This window comes from Erinaceus europaeus, chromosome 17, assembly GCF_950295315.1.
Source record: "Erinaceus europaeus chromosome 17, mEriEur2.1, whole genome shotgun sequence".
NCBI classification, from domain to species: Eukaryota; Metazoa; Chordata; class Mammalia; order Eulipotyphla; family Erinaceidae; genus Erinaceus; species Erinaceus europaeus.
The window spans coordinates 13,226,952-13,247,050 of NC_080178.1; the positions used below are offsets into that span (position 1 = coordinate 13,226,952).

At 37.1% G+C, this 20,099-nt stretch overlaps 1 protein-coding gene and 1 pseudogene across 1 annotated transcript; both read right to left on the minus strand.

Annotated features, from left to right (window-relative positions):
- Positions 1–4,041: 4,041 nt before the first annotated feature.
- Positions 4,042–4,962, minus strand: LOC103109976 (olfactory receptor 4C6-like; annotated as a pseudogene).
- An 8,861-nt stretch (positions 4,963–13,823) lies between these two features.
- LOC103109977 (olfactory receptor 4A15) lies at positions 13,824–17,388 on the minus strand. Its single transcript, XM_007519119.2, has 2 exons — positions 16,477–17,388; positions 13,824–13,829 (listed from the first exon to the last, which is right to left on the minus strand). Exons 1-2 carry the CDS (start codon positions 17,386–17,388, stop codon positions 13,824–13,826), a joined length of 918 nt encoding a protein of 305 aa, XP_007519181.2.
- Positions 17,389–20,099: the final 2,711 nt, after the last annotated feature.

Sequence of the window (20,099 nt, forward strand, 5' to 3'; positions counted from 1 at the left end):
TACTTCTTAAGCTTTTCCATAAGATTGAAGAAACAGTAATACTCCCTTCCACATTCTATGAAGCCAACATCACCCTGATACCAAAAGCTGATAGGAACTCAACAAAAAAGGAAAACTACAGACCAATATCTCTGATGAACATAGATGCCAAAATATTAAACAAGATCTTGGCCAACTGGATACAGCAACATATCAAAAAGATTGTTCATCATGACCAAGTGGGATTCATCCCAGGAATGCAAGGCTGGTTCAACATACGTAAGTCAATCAATGTCATTCACCACATCAATAAAAGCAAAGCCAAAAACCACATGATTATCTCAATAGATGCAGAGAAAGCCTTTGACAAAATCCAACACCCATTCATGCTCAAAACTCTACAAAAAATGGGAATAGATGGGAAATTCCTCAAGATAGTGGAGTCTATATATAACAGACCTACAGCCAACATCATACTTAATGGACAGAAGCTGAAAGCATTCCACTTCAGATCGGGGACTAGACAGGGCTGTCCACTGTCACCATTACTCTTCAACATAGTATTGTAAGTTCTTGCCATAGCAATCAGGCAAGAGAAAGAAATCAAAGGAATACAGATTGGAAGGGAAGAAGTCAAGCTCTCACTATTAGCAGATGATATGATAGAATACATAGAAAAACCTAAAGAGCCAGCAGAAAAATACTGGAAATTATTAGACAACATAGCAATGTATCAGGCTACAAAATCAATGTACAAAAATCAGTGACATTTCTTTATGCAAACACTAAATCTGAAGTAGAAGACATGCAGAAATCACTCCCATTTACTGTTTCAGCAAAATCAATCAAATACCTAGCAATAAAGTTGACCAAAGAAGTGAAAGACTTGTATGCTGAAAACTATGAGTTGCTACTCAAGGAAATAGAAACTGATACCAAGAAATGGAAAGATATCCCATGCTCATGGATTGGAAGAATAAATATCATCAAAATGAATATTCTCCCCAGAGCCATATACAAATTTAATGCAATACCCATCAAAGTTCCACCAAGCTTCTTTAAGAGAATAGAACAAACACTACAATCATTTATCTGGAACCTGAAAACACCTAGAATTGCCAAAACCATCTTGAGGAAAAGAAACAGAAATGGAGGCATCACACTCCCAGACCTTAAACTATATTATAAAGCCATCATCATCAAAACAGCATGGTACTGGAACAAAAATAGGCACACAGACCAGTGGAACAGAATTGAAAGCCCAGAAATAAATCCCCACACCTATGGACATCTAATCTTTGATAAGGGGGCCCAAAGGATTAAATGGTAAAAGGAGGCTCTCTTCAATAAATGGTGCTGGGAAAACTGGGTTGAAAAATGTAGAAGAATGAAATTGAACCACTTTATCTCACCAGAAACAAAAATCAACTCCAAATGGATCAAAGACCTACATGTCAGACCAGAAACAATCAAATACTTAGTGGAAAACATTGATAAAATACTTTCCCACTTACACCTCAAGGACATCTTTGATGAATCAAACCCAATTGCAAGGAAGACTAAATCAGAAACAAACCAATGGGACTACACCAAAATTGAAAAGCTTCTGCACATCCAAAGAAACTATTAAACAAATAAAGAGACCCCTCACAGAATGGGAGAAGATCATCACATGCCATACATCAGACAAGAAACTAATCACCAACATATATATAAAGTGTTCAGAAAACTTAGCAACAAAAAAGCAAATGACCCCATCCAAAAATGGGCAGAGGATATGAACAAAACATTAACCTCAGAGGAGATTCAAAAGACTAACAAACATATGAAAAATTGCTCTAGGTTACTGATTGTCAGAGAAATGCAAATTAAGACAACACTAAGATACCACCTCACTCCTGTAAGAATGGCATACATCAAAAAGGACAGCAGCAACAAATGCTGGAGAGGTTGTGGGGACAGAGGAACCCTTTTACATTGCTGGTGGGAATGTAAATTGGTCCAGCCTCTGTGGAGAGCAGTCTGGAAAACTCTCAGAAGGCTAGACATGGACCTTTCATATGATCCAGTAATTCGTCTCCTGGGGTTATACCCCAAGGACTCCATAACACCCAACCAAAAAGAGGTGTGTACTCCTCTGTTCATAGCAGCACAATTCATAATAGCTAAAACCTGGAAGCAACCCAGGTGCCCAACAACAGATGAGTGGCTGAGAAAGCTGTGGTATATACACACAATGGAATACTATGCAGCTATCAAGAACAATGAACCCACCTTCTCTGTCCAATCTTGGACAGAGCTAGAAGGAATTATGTTAAGTTAGCTAAGTCAGAAAGACAAAGATGAGTATGGGATGATCCCACTCATCAACAGAAGTTGAGGAAGAAGATCGGAAAGGGAAACTAAAAGCAGGACCTGACCAAATTGTAAGTAGGGCATCAAAGTAAAAACCCAGTGGTGAGGGGTAGACATGCAGCTTCCTGGGCCAGTGGGGGGTGGGAGTGGGTGGGAGGGATGGGTCACAGTCTTTTGGTGGTGGGAATGGTGTTTATGTACACTCCTACCAAAATGTAGACATATAAATCACTAGTTAATATGAGAGGGGGAAAATCAATTGTATGTCTCAAAGTTTTTCAAGACACAAACTGAATCTTTTTAATATATAGGCTGTTTACTCGAAATGCGGACTCTCTCAAAAGCCTAGACCAAGTAGATCAGAAACATCCAATAGCACAGCTATATACAAGATACTGGGTACTGTACAGCAAACCATAACAAAAGGACTTTTCAAAGTTAACCCAATTACCAAATAATGTGATGATAACATTAACTATTGATTGTCTTTTTGAACCCTAAGACAGCAGGAACCTCACATCTCCACTATAGAGCCCCTACTTCCCCCAGTCCTGGAACCCTTGGTTCCAATATTATTTGATATGGTTCCCAATCCATATCAAATAATATTGGATCCGCCGATCGCAACCTAACCAACGCAACGATTGCCACCTCAACATGCTTCACCTCAGACTGTGTCCAGAGACTTCACGTGTGGAATGACAACCCTTCAGCCTCATTACTCGGGTGAGACCTTTCCTTTCATAGTATACTCTAATTTCATCTCAGGTAGTTCACTTTCTAACAAAGTCCCAAAACCTAGATATACAGCAGTTTCTGTGAGAGAGAGCATATGTTCATACGTATTCATAATCTACTGCAAAATATATACCTGAAAGCAGAAGTACACTAGAGTTTGCAGTGAGTACCTCCCTAACACTTCCTCTCCACTATTCCACCCTTTGCGTCCATGATTGCTCAACAAATTGTTTGGCTTCGTATGTTAACTCTCTTTTCAATCACCAGGTTCCAGATGCCACCAGGATGCTGGCCAGGTTTCCCTGGATTGAAGACCCCACCAATGTGTCCTGGAGCTCAGCTTCCCCAGAGACACACCCTACTAGGGAAAGAGAGAGGCAGACTGGGAGTATGGACTGACCAGTCCATTCCCATGTTCAGCGGGGAAGCAGTTACAGAAGCCAGACCTTCCAACTTCTGCAACCCACAATGACCCTGGCTCCATGCTCCCAGAGGGATAGAGAATGGGAAAGCTATCATGGGAGGGGGTGGGTTATGGAGATTGGGTGGTGGGAATTGTGTGGAGTTGTACCCCTCCTACCCTATGGTTTTGTTAATTAATCCTTTCTTAAATAAAAACATTTTAAAAAGACATGTAAATACCCAACAACAACAAAAAAAAAAACTCTAGAAATTTGAATCCCAACTGTGTGCAGAGTTAAAAAAAAAAAAAGAAGAAGAAGAAGAAGAAGCTCTGAGTTGGGAAAGACTTGAATTGCTCAAAATCACAGTTCAGAAAATAATGAGTGAATGGGTGAATGGGCTTTTTTAGAAATGGGATGTGGTACAAATGACACTGAAGGAGAAAGGTGTAATTTGATTTTCATCTTGATGGTGAAATGGTAATATCACTGTGTCTGAACTAGATTTGAACAATGGGAACAGAAATCCTCCTTATCCTTTTACATGAGATTTGTTGCAGCATGGAAATTAATGACCATCCAGGACTCTTTGTTTTATCCATATTTCCTTCATCGCATTTTGACTTCTGAGTTCCTCAAGGTGTAGATCAAGGGATTTAACATGGGTGTAATGAAGGAATCAGATATAGCCATTGCTTTGTCTATGGGATAAGTAGTGATGGATCTGACGTATAAGAATATACATGGTACAAAGAACAAGACTACTACTGTGAAGTGGGACCCACAAGTGGAGAGAGCTTCACGCCAAGCCTCAGTTATAAGACGTTAGGGAGCAGAGGATGACCGTGTAGGATGTCATGAGAATGAGGAAGATGGCCATGCACATCACCCCACTGTTGAGAATAACTAAGAGACCAGGGTGTGGGTGTCCATGCAGGTCAATTTCAACAATGTAAATAAGTCAAAAAATGATCTATGGCATTGGGACCACAGAAGGGTATTTGGGACATGAAGACAAGCTGTATGATTGCATGGATAAATCCCCCCACCCAGGTCCTTCCCAGCAGCAGGCAGCACATCTGACGGTTCATCATGGTCATGTAGTGCAGGGGCTTACAGATGGCCACATAGCGGTCACAGGCCATGACAATGAGAAGGATGATCCCCACACCACCCAAGAAATGCTCTGCAAAGAGCTGGGCCATGCAGTCAGTGAGGGAGATGGTAGTGCTGTCAGAGAGCGAGGACAAGATCAGCTTGGGGGCAATAACTGAAGAGTACATGGCATCCATGAAGGACAAGGCAGTGAGAAAGAAATACACAGGCGATCTCAGACTCTGGCTTGTGAGCACGGTGACCATGCATGTATGTTCCCAGCAACTGTAAACGCGTACATGATTAGAAATAGGGCAGCAAAAGTTTTCCGCAACTCTGGATTCCTTGTAATGCCCAAAAGAACAAGTTCAGTCACATTGCTTGGATTTTCCATTTACTGTGGGTTGGTGTAAACACATTGCTTCAAACTGAAAAATTCACAAAATAAGTAATTTAAATCACTAGTCACTGCGCTGGAAACATTTTGTACTCTGTCTCACACCCTTTTTACTGACCTTGCTTCCAGCTAACAATATACAAAAGATCTGTTACCAATTAGAGTCAGACAACTTTTAAATTTTAGGGACCATCCCCCACCCTCCAATCTTACAACAACAACTCCTCTCACAGGTGTGTTTCTTTCTTTCTTCTTGATACATGCAGAAACAGTTATAAGATCCTGTTTCTTCATTTTGGCAAATATACCCACCTGAAATGATGAAGAACTTGTTATATCTTTAAGAATCCCTATCTATATTGGGCTGGGGAGACAGCATAAGGTTAACGACTTTAATGCCTGAGGCTCTAAGGTCCAAGGTCTGGTCTCTCTGTCTCTCTGTCTCTGTCTCTCTCTCATTAAAAATAAAATAAATCAAATAGTTTTTAAAAAGAAACCCTACATCATTAGTAGATAGGAACCATGGGATAAAAGTAGATCTTGAAAAAATCTTCGTAATCATCACATCTGAGCATGATTTCAAGTCCTTACACTGTCTCCTAAAATGCTTATCCATTACTTATGATTCTGGGTCTCAGTTTCCTCATCTGGAGGATAGGCAGTTGGAATAAATGAGTGAAACACTAGGAAGGTAGCACTGAAGTTATTCTGTCCCTCAGACACAGTGGATTGGTTCTAGTTTATATTCAATGTGTACACTTCCAATCTAGGATTTATTCTGCCCCCATTTCATGCTTTGAAAACTTCTCATCTGTCTTAAAATCTTAATGACAAAAATTTAATGTTTTATATTATCCATTAAAAAGTCAGGGCTAGGCAGTGGTGCACCTGGTTAAGTGACACAGTATAGTGTGCAAGGCCCAGGTTCAAGCCCCTGGTCCCCGCCTGCAGGGAGAAAGCTTTGCAAGTGGTAAAGCAGTATTATTGGTGTCTCTCTGTCTCTCTCCCTCTCTATAATCTCCTTCTCAATTTTTCTCTGTCTCTATCCAATTAAATAAATAAATGAATAAATAAATAAATAAAAACAAATAAAGGAAAAATGTCAGAAGGGCTGGATGGTGGCTTATCTGGTTGAGTACACATGTTACCATGTATAAGGATCCAGGTTCAAGCTCCTGGTCCCCATCTGCGGGGGGTGGGGGGAGGCCGGGGAGTCTCACAAGTGGTGCTTCACTTTCTCCCTTGCTAACTCCCCTCTCCCTCTCAATTTTCTCAGTCTCTATCCAAAAAAAAAAAAAAAAAGAAAGAATTTTTTAAAGTCAGGAAGGGCACTCTTGAAATAATGCACCCCTTAAGAATGAATTATCTTTTGACTACTGGTATTCAACTCCACACTTCAGCTTCTCAGCCTGACACTCAACCCGTTTCCCATAGTACTTGACCTCATCTTTCAGTCAACTACTTCCTGCCTCAGGCATATCAATCACTGACTGTCAGTACACACAGTTCTGTCTTGTTTGTATAGTGGGAATGTCAAGAATTCATGAGTTTTCAAGAGTGAACAAACTTAAGTCTTCACCCCAGTCAGTATACTTACTGACCATTACATTTTCAAACCATGCAAAAAAAAAAAATCAATATAAAATACAGTGACTATATGCCAAATCGTTATTTCATGTCTCTGTCTTAAAAGTGTTGTGGCTTTCTTTTTAACAAAATCATCATAATTAGATAGTAGTTGTATTATCTTGGTGTTCGATGTATGAATAAGCTTTGAAAACTAGTGAAATTTGTTGAAAATTTTTTCTTTTTTACATTTGTATGATCAAGTTAATATAATATAGGTTACTTATCCTCAGGTTTTATAACCATTCCCACACATTTCTCTATTTTAACTTACAGCATTGTGTGACTAAAAAAAAAAAACAACAAAAAACAGGCATTAGAATTTCTGGAAGACACTACCAAAATAGTCATGAAAAATTATTTTTCAGGGGTCAGGCAGTGGTACATCTGATCAAGCCACACATATGACAATGCATAAGGTGCTGGGTTCGAGCCCCTGCTCTCCATTTGTGGTGGGGAACACTTCACAAGCGGTGAAGTAAGTCTGCAGGTGTCTATCTCTCTCCCTCTCTATCTCCTCAACCCCTCTCAATTTCTCTTCTGTTGAATTAAAAAAAAATAGAAAGAAAAAAGTCAGGAAAAAAAAAAAAAGGCCACCAGGATTGGTGAACTCATAGTGCTGGAACAGAAACACAGTAATAACCCTGGTGGCAAATATATATATTCCTTCATGTAATATTTTCACACCTTGCTGCTTTTGTTTAAACTTTCCATTACTGATAAATTCATTATCATGCTCTGTACACATTCATGTCTTCCAAGATCCCCATTACCAGAGTCATCATGCACCAGTATAAATAGCAAAATGGCTATAGCATTTTTAGCAATTGTGTTTTTAATTTCATTTCAGTTTCATCTATGTATGTGAATACAAGGGTACCTAATTTATTCTTTCTCTTCTAAATCTTTCTTTTTCCTTTATTGCCACCAGTGTACATGCACTGCCATTTTCCCTGCTTTCATTATTTTTTTCCTATCTTTTATCTCTTCTGAATATCAAAAGTATGTGGGAAAAGCAATCTGTAATGCACTGTCATTTTTTATAAAATGGAAAATGAAAACTGCCTACTTATAAGAAGAAAATGTAGCAATTCCACATCTCAGTAAATGTGAAGGCCTCAGGTCCAGGTCCACATTTGCTTTCTCAGGATAAAAAAAATGACAGTGGTCACTAACTTTAGTGAATCTATCTATACATATATATAGATTTACTATTTGCCTTTTAACTCTCAGGAAACCTGTGTTTGAATATGCTGTATCCAATGTACTTACTATCAACTAGCAGGAAGAATTATACTGAAGGGTCTATGTCTTTCATCTGATTCAAAAAAGTTTTCTTTTTAGTATGTTTGTTTAATTTTTGTTTTGCTTTTTTCTTAGGAGTTCTTAAAATTTATTTGTTAATGAGATAAATAGGAGAAAAGAGAGAGAGAGAGCAAGAGAGAACCAAATATTACTCTGGTACATGTGATGCTGGGGATTGAACACTGGACCTCATGGTTGAGAGTCCAATGTTTTATCCACTGCATCACCTCCCAGACTATTTAAAATGTTTTTATTTTAATGAAAGAGAAAGATACAGAGAGTGGAGGATGGGAGAGAAGGAAAGGAAAAGAGGGGGAGAAAGAGAGAGAACACTTCTCCCCTCTGGTTTATCCTGGTGCTGGGTATTAACTTGACAGAAGCTCAGGAATGAAAGTCTTTTGCATAATGATTATACTATCTCCCCCACCCATTTTTAAAGTTTTCCAGAATTATTTTCTGAAACAGTCTACAGTCCTAGCCCAAAGTAATATAACTAAAATCAGAATGGTTTATTTTTATATATTAAAAAAGGAGAGCATGATCCTTGAAAAAGAATCATACATAGAAAATATCAAGTCAAAGGGCCACTCCCAACCTCCTGCACTCATTCAAACACCCATTAATAGTTTAGCAATCAGGTGGGGGTATAGCATAATGGTTATGCAAAGAGACTTTGATGCCTGAGGCTCACAAGTCACAGGTTCAATCCCCCACAGCACCATAAGCCAGAACTGAGCAGTGCTCTGGGGAAAAAAATAGTTTAGCAATCACAACAAATGTGCATTTGTATGTGGTACAGTGTGAATGTGTAATTGGGTGTGCATACAGGACACTAGAATATTATATATATGTGTATATATATATACTTGAAATGTTAATTTAATAGTTGAATGTGTTTATTTAGTACATTGACACTACTTCTGAAATTTCTTTCATTTTATTTACTTTGATTAAATTTTATTTTAACACTTATTGGATAAAGAAAGAGAGAAATTGAGAATAAAAAGGAAGATACAGAGAGTAGAGAAAGAGTGAGACCTGTAAGACTGCTTCAATGCTTGTGAAACTTCCTTCCTGCAGGTGGAACTAGGGTCTTAAACCTAAGTCCTTGTTGAACATGTGTGTTCAACCTGGTATGCCATCCCTCACCACCCAATTTCCTACATTGTAATGACTATATATTATTTAATTGTATAATTACATAATTCTTATAACAACTCTATTTTTGTTTGACATTGATATGATTTCTAATATTGTCTTTTTAATATTTTTATTTATGTATTACTGGATAGAGACAGAGAAAAATTGAAAGGGTGGGGAGATAGAGAGGGAGAGAAACAGAGAGAGATCTGCAGCCCTGTTTCACCACTCCTGAAGCTTTCCCCCTGCAGGTGGGTTCAGGGGCCTGAACCTAGAACCTTATGCACTATAATGTACACACTAAACCTGGTGCCTGCACTATGAATCCACTGATCCTGGGGCCATTTTTTTTTCCTGATTTTTTTGGATAGGACAGAGAAATTGAGAGGTGAGGGGAAGATAAAGAAGGAGCTAGAAAGAGAGACACCTGCAGACCTGAATGGACGCCCCTCCCCTACCCACCCCCAACAGTTGGGGGAACCTGAGACTCAAACTGGGATCCTTGCAGGGTCCTTGCTCTTTCTCCTACCTGCACCACCACCGGCCCCCCAAAGCATAGTCCTACTAAAGCCACTCTAGATATACCACCAACTACTTTAACTCCTATTCTGAGTGGCTTATCTCTGACACATAAGCACACTCTTTCATTTGCTAAAATTAATTCATTGTTCTTTGGCATAGGGTAGTCAAAAGACATACACTTAAATTTTGATACTTAACCTAAAGGTTATAGTGAATCAAACTAAAAATGGCCGCTAATTTGTGTTGCCCTTCTGAGGTTAACAATTTGAATGTAAAGACAAAACAGATGAACTACTGACACATTTTAAATAAAATATAATGTTCATATGTATATGTAATACTTCAATAATTTCAAAACAGAAGTTCAAATTTGAAGGCCTTAATTCATCCTCATTTTTTCATAGTAATTCCCAAATTCAGTCTGATATCATATAATGTCCACCATGTCCAAGGTGTGTGTTCGTTCTATTACCTGGAAATCCCAGCCAGTATAAGACAGAGATTGTCCAAGTAAAAGTCTTAGGATTATGTCAGGAAAACGAAAGGTTCAGTTTCATCCAGTACCTACCACAGAAATTTGTATTGAGCGAAGAGTTAGGAATCATGTCATATTTGAGTTTCAACTTAATGAATTCAAATGTGGAGGCCTACAAGGGAATAAGACTGCCACTCACCTCCTGGAGAGGTTTGTTGTTGTTGTTGTTTGTTTGTTTGTTTTTTGCAGAGATCACAGCTTCTAAAATTCAAAGGAAATATTTTAAACAGATCCTTTGTGTGTCCAGACCTAAATAGGAAACAGCCTTTGAAGTTTGAGGAGAAATTTAAACTTGGTTTAAATAGGAAACAATGTAACAAAAAGCAGCCAGCTAAACTATTTACAAATACTTTCATGGAGCTGCCCTAGCCATTTAACTGTATTTTGAGCTTAATTTGTAAAGACTTTTACATTGGCCAGTAGAAGAAGCTTCATTAACAAAGACATTGTCCTTTGGGTAATAGGCCTGGGCTATAAGAGGACGGAGTGCCATTTTCAGAGACACACAATTTCGAAGTGTTCACATTTGCATGGTCTCAATTGCAGTCCTTTGAGGGTGTGCCTGTGCTAGTTGAGAATTTAATTTCAATGACTGATTTTATTTTTTCAGGGTCAGAGTTTTACTGGAGCTAGACCAACAAATTAATCCATGATAACAACAATTTATTTTTTATTAGTGATTAATAATTATGAGTAAGATTGTGGTGTAAGAGGGGTACAATTCCCATCACCAGAGTTTCATATCCTATGCCCTCCATTGGAAGGTTCCTTATTCTTTATCCCTTTGGGAGTATGGAGCTAGGATCATTATGAGGTGCAGAAGGTAGGAGGTCTGGCCTCTGTATTTTCTGCTGGGCATAGGCATTGTCAGGTCAATCCATGACCCCCAGCCTCTAACAGTTTGTTATTGCTGTTAATTTTCATGATAATCCCTTATCTTAGAGTCTTTGTCAAAGTTTTTTTTTTTTTCTTTTCTCCTGTGAATGCTTCTGAACATCAAGTACTAGGACAAGTAATAGGTTCTGTAAATGAGAAAAGTCTCTAAAATGATCATAGTTTGCCACCAAGTAGATCGTTCAGTACATAAAGCACAGAATTGACATTGAGTGAGAACCACAGTGCCATCTATAGCAGTGTGTGTTGGAATGGTTCTATGGTGTCTCTCTCTCTCATCCCTTCCTCCCTCCCTCTGTCTCTCTCTCTCCCTCTCTTTCTCTCTCCCTCCCTCTCTCTCCCTCCTTCCCTCCTTCCCTCCCTCTCTTTATGAAATAACTCGCATATGCTAAAATGAAGTTCTGTTTTTTTCAATAAATAAATAAAACTTCTTTAAAATTAATAAAAATGTCATAGTTAAATGATCTGCTGAACACATATTTAAAGAAAAAGAACTTCTTAGTTTTTTGTGGCATGCGTTGTTACAAAATAGCAATGAGAACTGACCAGAAATATCTGACTTTATAAAATTTCACATTGGGCTGTCAAAACAACTCGCCTGAATAGTGTAAACCTGCTGCTTACTGTGAACAAGTTACAGGATTGAGCCCAGCCCCTACACTTTAGAGAAAGCTTCCAGGCTCTGGTGACCCCACCACCACACACACACACACACACACACACACACACACACTTCTATATCTTTTCTGAGACAAATGAAGCATGGAATGGAGAAAAAAAATCAGAAATCTAAATCATTGCATTTGTCCATAAAGATAATTTCTCAAAAAGAGGGTCTAGAGTTACACTAGTAAAAGTTGTTTCTAGAATACAAATCCAAGAACAGAATCATGTAGAACACTGGAGAAATGGAAATGAAGATCTTAAAACTAGAAGGGTAATCCAGAATGAAGACAAGAGAAAGTATATAGAAAATACTCTGTGCAAAATTAATTAATGTTCTCTGAAAATTATATTTAATGAAAAATAAGAAGAAGAAGAATGGAGTTGGGTGGTAGCACAGCAGGTTAAGGGCAGTGGTACAAAGCACAAGGACTGGCGTAAGGATGCTGGTTCGAGGCCCCGGTTCCCCAATTGCAGGGGGGTCACTTCACAGGTGGTGAAGCAAGTCTTCAGGTGTCTATCATTCTCTCCCCCTCTCTGTCTTCCCCTCCTCTCTCCATTTCTCTCTGTCCTAACAATGATGATATCAATAACAATAACAATAATAACTACAACAACAATAAAGAAAAACAAGGGCAACAAAAGGAAAATGAATAAATATTTTTTTAAAAGAAACAAACAAAAAGAATATCTATAATCTGGGAGTCGGGCTGTAGCGCAGCGGGTTAAGCACAGGTGGCGCAAAGCACAAGGACCGGCATAAGGATCCTGGTTCGAACCCCGGCTCCCCACCTGCAGGGGAGTCGCTTCACAGGTGGTGAAGCAGGTCTGCAGGTGTCTATCTTTCTCTCCTCCTCTCTGTCTTCCCCTCCTCTCTCCATTTCTCTCTGTCCTATCCAACAACGACAACAACAATAATAACTACAACAATAAAAACAACAAGGGCAACAGAAGGGAATAAATAAATAAAATAAATATTAAAAAAAATTTTTAAAGAATATCTATAATTAATTCTAACTGACATGTTCTGTGGTCTAGCCATTTCATTATTCTTATTATATCTTATCAAGCATCATTTATTTTGATTAAAAGTAAGCATTGGCGTCCTTGTGTATAATGGCATTATACCCATGTTTAAACAACTACACTATAGAGCACTGACTGCCCCCAAATATCTAGCCATATGAATCACTTTGTGTCAGTATTCCTTCACCATCAATATATTCTCTGACATTAGGTCACAATTACATCTGTCCTATAGGAATGAAGCTTAGTTTAGCATTTAATTGCAGTAATTTCTAGAAATGTGTATATTTTTATTTCCCAGACTATCTCAGATTCCACAGAGAAAAGTTATAGTGAAGATTTAAGTCACCTCTTTGTGGGGATACTGCAAAAATTCTTACTCAGTTATTCCATTAAATCAAATTCTAGTGTTTCAACTCACTATAATCTAAGTTTGGTGTTCTGTTCAGCAAATCTAGATATTTCTTTTGTGACAGATATTTCTTTTGAGACTTCCTTAGCATAACTGATTCCATCTTGACCTGAACCTGTACAACTGCTTTACTTGCCAAGAGAAGTAGATTTTAGTGTTCTGAAATTATTGATTAATTATTGATTGTTTTCAAAATGTGTTCTCCTGACTACAGTAACAGACTGCCTTAACTACCGCATGTTGGGCTCTGTAACATAGCTTGCACCTACCCTGCACCTATGCCTATAAATAAAACCTTAAGACTGTGTTCATGGTAGACATATGCAATGGCATACAATTTTGATTAATATGGTTAAGGAAAAATTTCAATTTATCTAAATGAGAAAGCATGCATATGTCAAATTTAAGCTCATAATGTTTATTCATGGTGAGACAGACTGTTTGAACCAAATAGTGAGGTAAAATGAGATACCCATTTTACCTATATTACCATAGGCAATATACGGCTATTTTAAATGAAAGTGATGGTACTGAAAAATATTGGAAAAACAAAATGGTTATCCATCAATTGTACTAGAATGGTTATCCATATAGCAAAAGAAAGCATATTTCTACCTCAATCCATACTTTAAAAAAACATGTCACATATGAACTAAAGAGGTAAATATAAAGAGTACAATTTTTAAATCTCTACAGGGAATTATAAACTCAGGATGAAAATACTTTGATCTTCCCTCAAGAGTACAACTTCCTTATATCAGTATCATACCATAGAAGGTGAATCTTTGATTCCAGTCATGTTTATTCCAGTATCCAAACATGATACCTTTCAAAACTAGACCATCACCTAACACCATGCACCGTAATTAACTCCAAATGGATCAAATATATAGATATTAGACCTGAAACTGTACAGATACATAGACACTGGTAAAACATTCCAGGATCTTAACATTAAAGATGTTATTCAGAGACTCCAACCCATAGCAAGAGAAACAAAAACAAAAATGGGACTAGATAAAATTAAAAGGCTTTTGCACATCAAAAGAAAATTCCATAAATATTAACAAGAAACTAAGCAAATGGAAAAAGATATTTGCACACCACACTCCTGACAAGTCGTTACTATGAAACATTGATAAAAAGTTACCACCGCTCAACAAAAAGAAAAAGAACAACCCAATAAAAAAAGTAGACAAAAATATGAATAGGCAGTTGTCTAAAGAAGAGATACACATGGCCCACAGACATATGCAGAAATATTCCAGTTCACTCATCATTAGAGAAATGCAAATTAAAACCACCTTGAGATTCCACGTCACACCTGTGAGACATGGGCTACATCAATAAAACAAGATGAGTGTTGAGAAGATACGGAGAGAGAGGAGCCTACTACACTGCTGGTAGGTATGCAAACTGGTACAACCATTATGGAGAACCATATGGAGAATCCTGAAACAAATACAAAGGGAAATGCCATATAACCCAGAAATTCCACTACTAGGCATAAACCCAAAAGATATAATAACACTGATTCAAAGGGCTATATGCACCCCCATGTTCATAGTGGCTTTATTCACAATAGCTACAACCTGGAATCAGCCAAAATGCCCTTCGACAGATGACTGGGTAAAAAATGTTATGGGATGTATACTCAACAAAATATTATTCAGCCACAAAAAGGTAATATAGAGTCTTTTGGCATAAAGTAGATGGGATTAAAGAAGATTATGCTTAGTGAAGCGAATAAAGAGGTGAAGGACAACTACAGAATGGTTTCCTTCATATGTGGAATATAGAGAATCAATTATATGAATGTGAAAAATAAACAAAATGTCAACCTATATTTAAGACTGTGGGAGAACTGTAGTGGTTATCTATGGGGGTGATGGCAACACAAACCTTTGGTGACAGTACTGGTGATTAAATCAATAAATAGACGGTATGGGGAAGATAATTTAATAGTCATGTAAAAATTCTCATGCCTAAGGCTCTGAAGTTTCTGGTTCAATCCCATATATTCCCATAATCCAGAGCTGTACAGTGCTCTAGTAACATATAGCAATAATATTTTTTTAAGTAGGGGGTCGGTGGTGATGCACCCAGTAGAACTCACATGTTACCATGTACAAGGATGAGGATCCAAGCCCCTGGTCCCCACCTACAGGGAGAAAGTTTCAGGAATAGTGAAGCAGTGCTGCCGGTTTCTTTCTTGCTCTTTTTCTATCTCACTCTCAACTTCTCTCTGTCCTATCAAATGAAAATAATAATAATAATGATAATAATAATAATAGGAATGGCTCACTGAGACAGTACGTTTCCTGTTTAGGAACCAACCCCAGTGGCAATAAAACCCCAGTGGTAACCCCTTGGTGGCAATAAAAAAAATAAAAATAAAAGAATAGAAGACATTTCCTGAATAACATTTAGTCAATGTGTGTCAAATAAGTAGAAGCATTAATATTGCTAAGGATAGTAAAGGATTCCAATTTTACAGTTAGTAAAGAATAAAGGCAATGTCCTTTTATTAGTATCCATGTCATGGCTTGACTTCTCAACAAGTATATCTTTAATGCCAGAAAAACTAGAAAAATGATCTTTAAAATATAGCACTTAGCTTGATAAACACCATAAAGAAACTATAAGTAAAGAAGACATAGTTGTTTTATCACTTGAGTCAAGAACACAGAGTTTACTCTGCAGAAAATTAGAAAAACTTTGTGCTGTAAAACGAAACGATCTATTAGCAATGATTAATACAAATCATTTTTGCAAAATAATAGCTCTATGCCCATAGAATTAAACGAGAATTTGGGGCTCCCCTGTGACATGAAGTTTTAAATATCTACTTCAACTATATCAAACTGAATAACTAGTATAGACATTCATAAATGTTGAACAATGTACAGACTTTATCAGCATAAACAAAATGAACCATAACGCTACCCTAATTCTATGTAGTTCATATCTTATAAATTTTTCTTCAGTCATTAACATTTGCTGTGAAATTTTAAATGAATTTCACCAATTATTTATTTTCCTATAAAATCATATTTCTCAACATTTTAGAAGTTGACTTGTGCATTCAAAGTGAACAAGCTCTATTTAGTCACATTTTTATGGAAGCATGTGTCATAACAGGACCCTTTAATAAAATTAAAAATCACAATCTTCCTCAGAATCTTAGCACAGCATGACTACATTTATAAGAGATTAAAGAAATGGAATTTTCTCCATGTAGATACAATTTAATTTGTATATTGGGACTAAGTACAACACAATGGAAGTACTTTAACTATAATAGCTGAACATGAAATTAATACTTGGTTCTCTGAAGGAACGAATGTTACGTTCTATAGAAGAGTCAAGGCCCTCTTCCAACTAAGATCACATTTTTACTCCAAAGTTTCCTCATGGCATTTTTCATTTCTGAATTTCTCAGGGTGTAGATTAAGGGGTTCAACATGGGAGTTATGAAAGTTAAAACCACCGTCATGGATTTGTCAATGGGAAAGGTGGAATTGGGCCTTGCATAAAGGAAGATACAGGGAACAAAGAATAAAATGATCACAGTTATATGAGATGCACATGTATAGAAGGCTTTGCGTTTCCCTTCTACACTATGACCCTTGAGGGAATGTAATATGATACCATAGGAAACTAAGAGAATAAGGAAGATGACTGTGCAGATTAGCCCTCCATTAGCAATCATTGAAATCCCAAGGATGTAGGTATTTGTGCAAGCAAGCTTCAGTAAGGGATACATATCACACACAAAGTTGTCAATGACATTGGGACCACAGAAAGGAAGCTGATAAATAAAGAAAAACTGAATCACTGAATGTAAAAAGCCTCCAGTCCAGGCCACCAGCAGCATGAGAAAGCATACCCGCCGATTCATGATGACCAAGTAATGGAGAGGCTTACAGATGGCTACATATCGGTCATAGGCCATCACCACAAGAAGAATGACTTCCGCACCAGCAAATAAATGATCTAAAAAGACTTGTGTCATGCATGCGTGGAAGGAAATGGTCTTCTTCTCGTGGAGTAAATCTACAATCATTTTGGGAGCAATGGAGGTAGAATAGACAGTATCTATAAATGACAAATAAGCCAGAAAAAAGTACATAGGGGAGCCCAGTGACTGGCTGGCCATGATGGTCACCATGATAAGCAGATTCCCTACTATAGTCACGATGTAGATGAGCAAGAAAGTAACAAACAGAACCTTTTGACCCTCAGGGCTTTGTGTGAGCCCCAAGAGGATAAACTCAGTCACATTGTTCCTATTTTCCATGTATTCTTCTGAAGACAGTAAACTTAGGTGTCTGAGGCAAAAAAGAAAAAAGAAAAAGAAATGTGTAAACAATGAATTTTGAGAAGACTGCCAAATATATGTCAAATAGCTGTACTCATCGTGTGCTTCGCAATGTCTCCCGCAGAGCAGCCTTTCAGAAAATGTGTGCTTGAGTCTCCTCCCATGATGACTCAGTTCATTCTCATAAAATTCTTCCTTCACCTGCAATGGTAAAATCATGTGAGACTTCTAGAAGGCACACATGAATAGCATTTTTGTGAGATGATAGTCTAACAAATAAAAAGACAAACAAATAAAAATTATTAACGGACAAGCTCTTCCAACAACTCCATTTTTCATGGTGCCATGCCTTTTTTCTTTTCTTTAATGAATTGTCCACTCTTGGACTCATCATAAAAATATTTATATAGGGGAGTCGGGCTGTAGCACAGCGGGTTAAGCGCAGGTGGCGCAAAGCACAAGGACCGGCATAAGGATCCCGGTTCGAACCCCGGCTCCCCACCTGCAGGGGAGTCACTTCACAGGCGGTGAAGCAGGTCTGCAGGTGTCTATCTTTCTCTGCCCCTCTCTGTCTTCCCCTCCTCTCTCCATTTCTCTCTGTCCTATCCAACAATGACGACAACAACAATAATAACTACAACAATAAAACAATAAGGGCAACAAAAGGGAATAAATAAAAATAAAATATTTTTAAAAAGTCTTTAAAAATATATATATTTATATAATCATAAAATGATAACTTGTTCATGGAGCATAGATTATAGGATGATGTTTAGATAATTGCCATTGTGAACTGCCTTAACAACAAAAATCAAAGAATAATTCAAACAAAGTTTAAAAAAAGGACTGGCATATTTTAAGGACTTGATATGTGCCAACTAAAAGTGAACTAGAGCTCATATAATATGACCCATAGAATACTTAATGTTTTCAATTCTTTCCAGTGAGACAACCCAATGAAAGCAATGAATGAATGAATGATTTAGTAACTTAAAAGATCTTACTTTATAGCCTTCATTTACTTTTTTACCAGTACACTCTTCAGCTCTTGCTTGTGGTAGTGTCAGGGATGAAGCCAGGAGCTCAGGGCCTCAGGTACATAAGTCTTTTGCATAACCACTATGCTATCTCCCTGACCCTCAATTTATATTCTTATAAGAAATGCTATGATTTAGCAAACTTTGTCCTATGTAACATGATAAGTTTTAGAGGAAAGCAATCTTTATATTAAACAGAATAAATTAGAATGTGGAAAGTTGTAGATGATATTGTTTATTTAGTTCAGATTATTAATTGTGGTTTTCTGAGATTATTTGTTATGACACATTCATTCTCACATGGAGAAAATAAGTAATTCCTCAGGCCTTTTCTGAATAGACGCAGAGATAATGTTATGTGTAGTACATGTAAATTCACATTGGCAGAATTTACTGAAATGTGCTGTGCTTACTATCTGCATAGCACCTGTTCAGCTCAGAAGGCTATTCTCTTTGTTACTCTGAACAAACCTATGTGTGTTCAAACATCAGTGTGGGAATAAAAATGTGCAGAAGAGAAATAAGTAATAACAAAGAAAAGATAAATAGAAACCAGCAAAGGCCATAAATTGAATGAAATATACTTTGAACTTTTTAAACCATTTACTTTTAGGGCAAAAAAAAAAAAGAATTGGCTATAGAGTAATTTCAGATTTCCTGAACAATTAGTGAGAAAGTTACGTGAATAATAGCTCAGAATCAAAATTAGAATTTGCCTTTCAAAGTCTATATAGTAGAGAGAGAGAGAGAGAGAGAGAGAGACTCTAAACTTCCTGTCAAATGATTTTCACATTTGGGCTTCTGCCATAGCATATATACATGGTTATTATCTAATTCAAAATTATAAGGATAAAGGCATATTCAGTGGAAAAAATGCAATTTGTAGAATCTGTTTGACTAGTAGGATAATCTAATTCTTTAACCTCTTGTCTACATTTGCGTTTCCCCTATTATCTGTGTCTGTCAGTCTTATTAATAATCACAACTTCAGATCCTATGCATTTATCATATCAATTTTGTAATAAAAAAGTATTATTATATATATTTCCCCTATAACATGTTTAAAATTATTCATTTAACTTCATATGGTGCAAAACCTATGCCAATATGATATTTAATAAAATGACAATAGCTCATCCTAGCATTTATGAGATCATTCAAATTTCTTTTTATATTCAATAACAATAAATTGATTCATAAGAATGCTCAAAAGTACAAGCCCATTGGTTATTTAGTTCAGATTATTAACTGTGGTTTTCTGAGACTGTTTGCTATGACACATTCATTCTCACATGGAGAAAATAAGTAATTCCTCAGGCCTTGTCTGAATAGACCCAGGGCTGATGTTATGTGTAGTACATGTAAATTCACATTGGCAGAATTCACTGAAATGTGCTGTGTCGATAGTATCAAGGATAATTATAATGACATATACATTGTACATATACATTGGCATCTCTTTTTAGGAAAAGTCACACTTCACTGCAAGGAAAACAATGATGCCTTATTCTCATTAAATGAAGGTTATTTTTAATATTTTACCTTGATTTCCCTTTATTTTAATTAAAAAAAAACTTCATTTTATTTGCTAGAAAAGAGAGAAATTAAGAGGAAGGGAGGTAGGGAAGGGAAGAGAGAGACGAAGGGGGAGGG